This window comes from Drosophila eugracilis, unplaced genomic scaffold, assembly GCF_018153835.1.
Source record: "Drosophila eugracilis isolate 14026-0451.02 unplaced genomic scaffold, ASM1815383v1 contig_2154, whole genome shotgun sequence".
In the NCBI taxonomy this organism is placed as follows: domain Eukaryota; kingdom Metazoa; phylum Arthropoda; class Insecta; order Diptera; family Drosophilidae; genus Drosophila; species Drosophila eugracilis.
Genome location: NW_024573038.1, coordinates 8,932,439 through 8,941,204, shown reverse-complemented (window position 1 = coordinate 8,941,204; position 8,766 = coordinate 8,932,439). Strand labels below are relative to the sequence as shown.

At 45.6% G+C, this 8,766-nt stretch overlaps 2 protein-coding genes across 3 annotated transcripts; one reads left to right on the top strand and one right to left on the bottom strand.

The window, feature by feature from the left end:
- The first annotated feature begins 323 nt into the window (after window positions 1–323).
- LOC108114513 (pre-rRNA-processing protein TSR1 homolog) lies at window positions 324–3,222 on the top strand. Its single transcript, XM_017225534.2, has 4 exons — window positions 324–512; window positions 573–2,140; window positions 2,196–2,462; window positions 2,520–3,222. The coding sequence occupies exons 1-4, from the start codon at window positions 407–409 to the stop codon at window positions 3,027–3,029; spliced, it is 2,451 nt and encodes an 816-aa protein (XP_017081023.2). The 5' UTR covers window positions 324–406; the 3' UTR covers window positions 3,030–3,222.
- Window positions 3,138–8,717, bottom strand: LOC108114512 (TBC1 domain family member 9). Of its 2 annotated transcripts, XM_017225533.2 has the most exons (11): window positions 8,585–8,717; window positions 7,940–8,106; window positions 7,241–7,499; window positions 6,619–7,180; window positions 6,414–6,562; window positions 4,960–6,355; window positions 4,680–4,897; window positions 4,331–4,560; window positions 3,875–4,225; window positions 3,711–3,799; window positions 3,138–3,652 (listed from the first exon to the last, which is right to left on the bottom strand). In XM_017225533.2, exons 1-11 carry the CDS (start codon window positions 8,626–8,628, stop codon window positions 3,347–3,349), a joined length of 3,771 nt encoding a protein of 1,256 aa, XP_017081022.1. In that variant the 5' UTR covers window positions 8,629–8,717; the 3' UTR covers window positions 3,138–3,346. The 2 variants fall into 2 exon arrangements, with proteins under 2 accessions (XP_017081022.1, XP_017081021.1); XM_017225532.2 differs by having other exon boundaries at window positions 3,875–4,560.
- Between the last annotated feature and the right edge of the window lie 49 nt (window positions 8,718–8,766).

Below are 8,766 nucleotides of genomic sequence, written 5' to 3'. Positions count from 1 at the left end.
CGAACTTTTTTATAAATAAGGTAACAATAACATAACTTTCAAATTGGCGCCATGCAACAGTGCTGTTATGCCTAACAGCCGTTACAGTTCATTAGCCCACTCTGGTCACATTTTTGAAACACATAAAATAACCTTTCGGAAGTTTTTGTTCAATGATTTAAGATATAGAAACCAAATCTTAAAATTTTGGCGGATTCTTATCGGATTTGTATGATTTTCACTTAAATGAAAACTACCATAAACAACAAATTCAAATAAATTTTAACATCTAAAATCGATAACAACAATCGAAAAATATCGCTAGCAAAGAATCAATGGTTTGATCATCACTAGAACATGTGCTCTTGTTTGTGGAAACAAAACAGCGTGAATTGGTTGGAATTTCTCTATTAAAACACCTGCAATCATGGCGGATCATGCTTTTCATCGGCCCGGGCCGCTGAAGCAAACGAACAAAGCCCACAAAACGGGACGTCATCGCTCCAAGGGAGCTATAGACAATGCCCAAAAGGGTAAGTGCAAAGCCTGAAGCAATTTTTGAAAACCTATTAAATGATCTATTGCTTCCACAGGAAAGATTGGTCTTAAGGCCATTTCGCATAGGCACAAGCAACAACAGCGGAAGGAGCAGCGTCGCAACCAGATGAACCAGCTGCGGAAGAACAAAAGGGAAGAAGTCTTGGAGCAGAAGAGGAAGCTGGGGGGTCAGAACACTGCTCCCTTCCTCGTCTGCCTGTTGCCTATGCACGAGCAAATCGATCCCAAGTCCGCGTTGGAAATTCTTCAAAGCTGCGACAGCGAACTGGTGGTGGAGAACTCCCCAAGTGGCATTGTTTACATGAATCTTCCTCGCTTTAAGCAGCGTTTTGCCTTTGTAACCCCACCTGTTGGTCGTGGAAATGAGCTAATTGCCTTGGATTACCTCAAGGTGTGCGACACTACTCTGCTCCTGACCACTGCCGCCTTTGGTGATGAGGATATCTTCGATCGCTGGGGTCAGCGGATTTTCAATATGATGTCTGCTCAGGGAATACCCACTCCAGTGGTGGCCCTCATGGATCTGGAGTCCATCAATCCCAAGCGGCGTCCAGCTGCTAAGCAAGCGGCTCAAAAGATCATCTCTAAACTGTTACCCGAGGAGAAGATCATGCAATTGGATACTGCCAGCGAGGGACTGAATGTGATGAGACGTATCGGCGGCCAGAAGAAACGTATCCTGCACAACGTGGCAAATCGGCCACATCTCTTCGGCGATGTAGTGGAATTCAAGCCTAATTCCGATCCTAGCGATGATCTGGGCACCTTAGAAGTAACTGGTTTCCTTCGAGGACAATCTCTAAACGTGAATGGCTTGGTTCACATTCCGGGCTTAGGTGATTTTCAGCTTAGTCAGGTGGTGGCCCCGCCAGATCCATACAAACTGGATAAATCTCGTGATGGCGAAAATGCCGGAGTGAGACTTTTGGATAAAAGTGATCCCTTGAAGCGCACATCCCTCCAGAGCGAGAACATCCCCGATCCCATGGACGCGGAACAGACGTGGCCCACAGAGGAGGAGATTGCCGCCTCGCAGCAGGAGACCAAAAAGATGAAGCTTGTGAAGCGTGTTCCCAAGGGTTACAGCGAGTATCAGGCCGCATGGATTCCTGATGTTGAGGAGGTGGCGGATACCAACAGCAAGGAAGACGACGACATGAGCGACGATGATGATGATGACGATGAAGATGAGGATGATGATGAGGATTTTATGTCGTGTGACAATAAGTCTTTCGAGGATGAATATGAGAAACGGGATTCGGACACTGAAGAGTTTCAGGATAGTGCGTCTGTGACCTCAGAAGCTGCCGTCAACGACGAGAAATACGATCAGCAGATGGACTTCCAGGAGGAGCGTGAGACCCTAAAGCAGCTACAACAAGCTCGAACAGATCAACTCTGGCCCGATGAGATTGACACACCTTTGGATGTGCCTGCCCATGAAAGGTTCCAGAAATATCGCGGCTTGGAATCCTTCAGGACATCGCCTTGGGATGCCAAGGAGAATCTGCCAGCTGATTATGCTCGTATCTATCAATTCCAGAACTTCGACCGCACCAAGAGAAGGATTCTGAATGAAGCCAAGGAGTTCGAGGGTGTGCTGGTAAGATCATTACAATTCGGGGTGTTGAATTTGACTGTAAAAAATATATTTCTAGCCCGGTTTCTACGTCACCCTTCATGTGATTAATGTGCCGGAAAGCCGGTGGAACGCCTTTAAGTCTGCTCAGCTTACGGACAACATTATTGTATATGGAATGCTACCTCATGAGCACCAAATGTGCGTAATGAACGTTGTCCTCCAGCGTATGCCCGATTCCGAAGTGCCGATAAAATCGAAGGAGCAGTTGATTATCCAGTGCGGCTATCGTCGCTTTGTGGTGAATCCGATCTACAGCCAGCACACCAATGGGGATAAGCATAAGGTAAGGATTCTTTTACTAATGAAATGAATTAATAAATAATAAAATCACCTTTTCCAGTTTGAACGCTACTTCCGTCCGTACGAGACCGTCTGTGCCACGTTTTACGCCCCCATTCAGTTCCCTCCAGCACCCGTGCTGGCCTTTAAGGTGAATCCCGACTCTACCCTGGCTCTGGTGGCACGAGGACGTCTGCTTTCTTGCAATCCAGATCGGATTGTCCTTAAGCGCGTTGTTCTCAGCGGTCATCCTATGCGAATTAATCGCAAGTCGGCTTCTATCAGGTATATGTTCTTCTACAAGGAGGATGTGGAATACTTCAAACCCGTGAAACTAAGGACCAAGTGCGGAAGACTTGGACACATCAAGGAGTCGCTAGGAACGCACGGTCATATGAAGTGCTACTTTGATGGACAACTGCGATCCTATGACACTGCTTTTATGTACCTGTACAAGCGAGTCTTCCCCAAATGGACATACGAGGATTGCCTGGTGCGAACGGCGGAGCACGAACGTCAGCATGCGGCTGCGAACAGAAGGACGTCGCAGCAGGTGGCCATGGAGCAATAAATACTCCGACGAATATTTATTCCGTTGCGAAATATTTAAGCCACCGGAAAAGTACATAAAACATGTACAAGCCCCCGCATCCATCGTTATTTATATATGACTTCGTTGTATAATAGGAATAATAGAATTATATTCACAAACAATTGTCTTAACTTAACGGTAGAGGCAATACAATATACATACATAAAACATGGATACTTTTAAAAGCTTGCCGCATTGCACAAGGATCAAGGATCGGTCGGGCTCTCATATATGGCTAATACAGTTTTGTGGCTAGGATTGGGTATAGGAAATAGTGGGATAGGGACTATGATTATTCAGTAATTGGTGGACAAACACTTGCGCCGCTTCTTTTGCAGTTGCTCGATCTGTTCGCTTATCTGGATGGGTGTTTGGAAACCTCTTACAATGCTGTTGACGGTCAGTACCGTGGCGATGAACTGGCTTATGGATATGTGCCAGGATTCGGAAATGTTTGTGCTACTGTTGCTACTATCACCGCTGCTTGTCGTTCTACCCTTGCCGCTAGCTTGACGCAACTCCTCCTCCAGAGCAACAAAGAGACGGGTGGTGCCTATTGGTTCTGCTGCCGGTGTGGTGGGATTGCCATTGCTATCCGGTTGCTAGAAAATTATATATCCAGATTATAAAAAATCGTTTAAAAACTAGAGAAGGATCTACCTCATCGCCACCCATATTCAGCTGAGTGAAGCTTTCCAGGCTGGGCTCCTTCTTTATGTTACTGTTACCCAGCTCCAAGAGATTCTCATCTACAAGAAAATGGAGTATCAAATAAGTGGTCTCAATAGCATAACTTATATAGTATGCTAACAGCTTTTACTTACAAGCCCTCTGCATTTCTTCATCTTGGACCAGACCCATTATCTCTATTATGCTGCGCCACAAAAGCTGGAAATTCTCCTTACGCATGTGCGGAATGCTGCGCTGGGAACTAGACGCGCCCTCATCCGGCTGGTCCAGCAGATAGCCGAGGCTACCCAGGCTCCGTGAGTCCGTGGCATTTGAGTCAGCGCGTTCCAGTCGCGTGGCTGCAACCAAGTCGCTGATCTGTGAGAAATTCGATATAGTCTCGACATTCAGAAGCATATTATCGGCGGCCGCAGCTGAGGCTGCTCCGGCTGCCACATCCGCTCCCAATCCAGCTCCGGGCGGCGTCATGCGAGCCGCTCCCAGATCTGAAATATCCGAAAATGTGTCAATCGATTCGTAACGGCCCTGCTGGCGAAGCTCTCTCTGGAGCCCGTCATCGTCCCGCCCAGCATCTGTGGATGTTGCAGTACCCTGGAGTCCCGGCAGGTCCACGTAAAAAGTTGAGCTACGCTGCGCCAACGAAGAGGTATTGGAGTTCAGCGAAAGATTTGGAGTACGCGATAGATCCATGAACGTATTTCCCGAGATTCCAGCCAAGTTGTGCAGGTGCTGTGTAGCAGTGATCAAGGCAAAGTCATCAGCATCAAAGTTGTGATCCGAGGGCGAAGGCAACGCCTCCATCGACTCTGAGGCATCGTTGCTAAAGTAACAAAAAAAGTATTAGTGGAATCTTCATTGTTTTTGAAATATATAATGTATAGATTTATGAAATGATTTAATTAAATGAAGTATTGCATATTTTAAAAACAAAACACTCACTCAAAAAAGTCCTCCGCTTCGTAAGCTTCCTCGGCGTCATCTTTAGTGCGTGGACGCGGGCGCCGCGATCTTTCGATCTCCGCTTTGGACAGAAGAGGCGGCAGATGCAGGACATACAGCAGCTTCAGTTTCTCCATATTCTTGGTGGAGCAAACCAGACCCAAGGCGTTTATGAGTTGACCAAAGTCTAGAAAACCTGTGTTTCTCTTATCGGTGAGCTGAAGAAAGAAGACAATAACATACAGATTAATTCCAATTTAAGTCTCGGCGTATAACTTACTCTAAACAACTTTTCGCCAATGTCCACGCTGACACACTTGCGCCATGGTGTCAGTTCTGTAAAGAGTGTGTGGAACACCTCATAGTTGACACTGTAGGCCTCGTGTCTGCCTCCAGAAGTGCTAGCATCCTGGACCGGTCTGCTAGGCGATTGCGGCACCAGCTGTGGCATCTCTGACAACGGGCATTGAGCCTTTTGCTGCTGTTGTTGCAAAGATTTCAGGGCGTGTTTCTCCTCCCGAATTATGGTTAGCAGCATGTGCAGTTCGTTGCGACTGAAGTACGGATTCTGGACGTAGGCCTTTACAATGGTCTTCTCGTTGTCGATATCGAACTGCCGCATGGTCAACCGACGATGCTTGTTACGAAGTTCCTCAATGCGTTGCTGGGTGATCTCCTCTCCGAACTTTGTGTACGCCTCATGGATCAGGGTCTGTACTGTTTGGGTTTGGACTTTACGTTCCATCTTCCGCTTGTCTGTCGTTGGAGGAACCTGGTATTCTGGGTTGTAGATCCCCTCCAGATAGTTCTGCAATACCAGCATAGCTTCTCCATCATCCTGACACTGCAGAAGTTTTTCCCTATTCCACTCAATAATCTGCAGGGAGATCATGAAGATAATCTTGGCGCCTTCATAAAAGAAGCAGTCTAGAATGTGCAATGAGCTTTCGTAGCTGATCACGCTCATAAAAATGGTTAGGAACCAGGAAATGGAAATCATCTTAATAACTCCCAGCTGTTCAAGATGTCCGTGCAAATCAGCCAAATGCGTCTCTACCAGCTCGTTAAGCACACCCTGATCAATCTGGGCGCCCACCACCTTATCCTTGTAATAGTCCGGCAGTAGGTTCTCACACAGGCTAGCCAACATCCAGAAGGCATTCTCCTCGTCGCAGAAGAGTAGGAACACAGACGACACAATGTTCATGGCCTGGCAGTATCCCACTTGCGGATTGCGCAACGCATAGGCCTGCAGGACTCTTCTTAAAGCTCCAATGCCATCCGTGCTTTGGAAAGCCGGATGTTCGGGCAGCGAACGCGGCAAATCCCTATCGATTTCGTCATGGGCAAAGCAATTTTTGATGCAAGCCGCTTTCTCTACCAGATCCTCGTAAAGTCCCGGATTCATCTCCTTGTCATGAATCGCCCCCGAGAAGATCAGCCAGATCTCCTGACGCAGTTTGTCGGGAATGCCCTCCACTATTAGATTTATCACGTCCGTGGTGCGGAACATACCAATGCCTCGTCCAAAGTCTCTGAAATGTGCCTCCCAGCGCACCATCTTCTCCTCCTGCTTTTGTATAATTTCCGAGCTAAACTGCGTCTTAAATGTGTTCATCAGAGCTGTCTGTTTGCTCCATGAAATGTCATACTTGGCCCGTTCGCGACTCACAGGACTAAGGGAATTAACTTTAATTACTGACCTAAGGAGTTACATAGTACATCTATACTTACACATGAATTCGTGCGAGAAGATCTGTGATCTTGGATATCAGTACATCCCTGTCCACGATATGAGCAAACATGAAAGGCACATTCTCTGATGTAATAATTACAATTTGATTTTCGAACCGCTGTTGACCATCATCCTTCTTTTCCACACTCTACAAAAATTGGTGACTTAAGCAAACCAATCTTAAAATCAAAATGCAATACCCACCTTAATGGTCTTCATGGGTATAACAACGCTGACCAAATCCTTAACATCGCTACGGAAGCAAAAGAAATTCGGCGAAAGATATATAAACCCAGAATTAAAGCGCTTTGAGTAAGGTGTCCAAATGTTTGCCTTGATCTTCCCGTCGATGATCTCCGACTGTGGCAGTCGGAAATAAATGCGAAACTCCTCGGATTTCTGGCGAGCTGTCAAGTCACGCAGCAGGACGGGCTTCTTTGAAGTTTTGGCACCCAACCGTGCGAAGTTAGAAGTATCGTGGTCGACCACGGGACTGTCAGGATCATGGATAAGTTGCTGAATTGCCATTTTGTTGAGCTGCTCGATCAATAGATGCGCCTCACTAGCGTTAAAGAGCATTGTGAAATTGTAGGTCATATTATTGGTGGTTTTTAGATAGATGGTATTCGCATTTCGGCTAATGTCCTCCAGCTCTGCAAAACGTATTATGCGCTTTATCTCCTGGCCCAGCATATATGAGTAGAAGCAAACGTGATTCAGCGATATGTAGAGCTGACCCTGTCTTGGAATCTTGTTTTTAACATATCTGAAATGCATTTACTAATCTGTAATTAAGAGTTCTAAATAAATATTAGATTAAACTTACGTGGCCGAGTAGCAGTTAACAAGTCGCTCTTCCTCGGGCATTTTGAAAATCTGCCTGAATTTTGATTTCATCACCTTGAAATCGGCTGATTCGCCACTGTCGTCTTGATTGTTTTGCGTAAAGAGAGATTGGATCTTGCATATGGTGAAGTTGGTCACCTCGTCTTCGTTCTCCATCTCGTCCAGAACTTTAAAGAGATTTGCCTTCAGCCATTCCCAGTCCTTAACTATCTCATCCTGGGTAATGCCAATGGCGATTTCTGTCGAACAAAAATGTTAATCATTAATTTACCTTCTTAGTTGACCTTTTGTTGAAAATGTTTTATAATATTCAAAGATTTGCGGAAAGAATGAAGACAATAAATGTAAGAAATTTTTATCGTTTTTGGATAGGTAATGATAATAATGATTCCCTTGTGTTTTTTCAGAATTTCATGTACTATAGGAGTATGCTATAGCCTTTCATTCTTAATATATTTGAAATTAAATAACAAAAGAAATAAGTCAGCCTCCGAAGCTTTTGTAATCAGCTTCATTCCATGTTTACGTAAGCGCTGTGAGGGAACCGTAGATGAAAGAAATATAGGCATACTCCCATAAAAGCGAGGCGAAGCCCGATGATTCACGGTCACAGATTGCTGGACATAGACTCCAGGAACTGGAACTGATAAAGCAGATGAGTTCGAGTTATTGAACCTACCGTAAGACACCTCCGATGATGGTGTTTGATGGAGTATGCGATATGGAGCCGGTTTGGTGTTCATTACACTGTCGTAGGTTCCAACCAACATGGAACCAAAGCCACGGGATTCCCCATGACCACGTCGCTTCTGTAGGACAAAGTATGTTGAGTGCATCTCGGCAATCCTGTGGGCGGCAAGAAGGCGGGTTTTTATAATCGGTTTATCAAGTGGTTTATAGGGAATTTTCTAGGTGGTAGGGGGCCTCTTTAATTTTTTTACGCAGCAGGAAACAGTTGGAAATCAATTTTCAAGCTGCGGCTGCTGCTGCCGCTGACTTTGCACAGCTGCCTTTTTTTGCGTTGCGAAATCAGAATCGTCGATTCAAAGAGTTGGAGTCTTGAACTTTCGGCTCAATTAGTTATCAACAAATGCAATTAAACTAACTGCAAGTACGACGTTTATGCGTAGCTTTAAATCGCGTTTAAAGCAGCGCCTTGCGGCATGCATTTCGTGATAATCACATTCCATGAGACACCTTCCATAAACACAACATTGCATATACACATGCCCATCCATCTCACCCACACACTGATGGGGGCATGTTTAATTTAGATTTTCGGCATTTGCTCGATTTAGGTTTGGATTTGATTTAGATTGCTCACCAAAATGCCGAGGGCAGGAGCAGCTCCTTGGGCTGTATCCACATCTCGATTGTTTTTAGCCCGTGCGAGGCCCAAAATCAAAAATTACTCTTTGTTTAATACTGCATCGAGCGCTGATTGTTGTTTTTGTGGCTAGTGTGCCCGTTGACTGGAAAACTCAAAAACCCACCAAGAACGAAGTG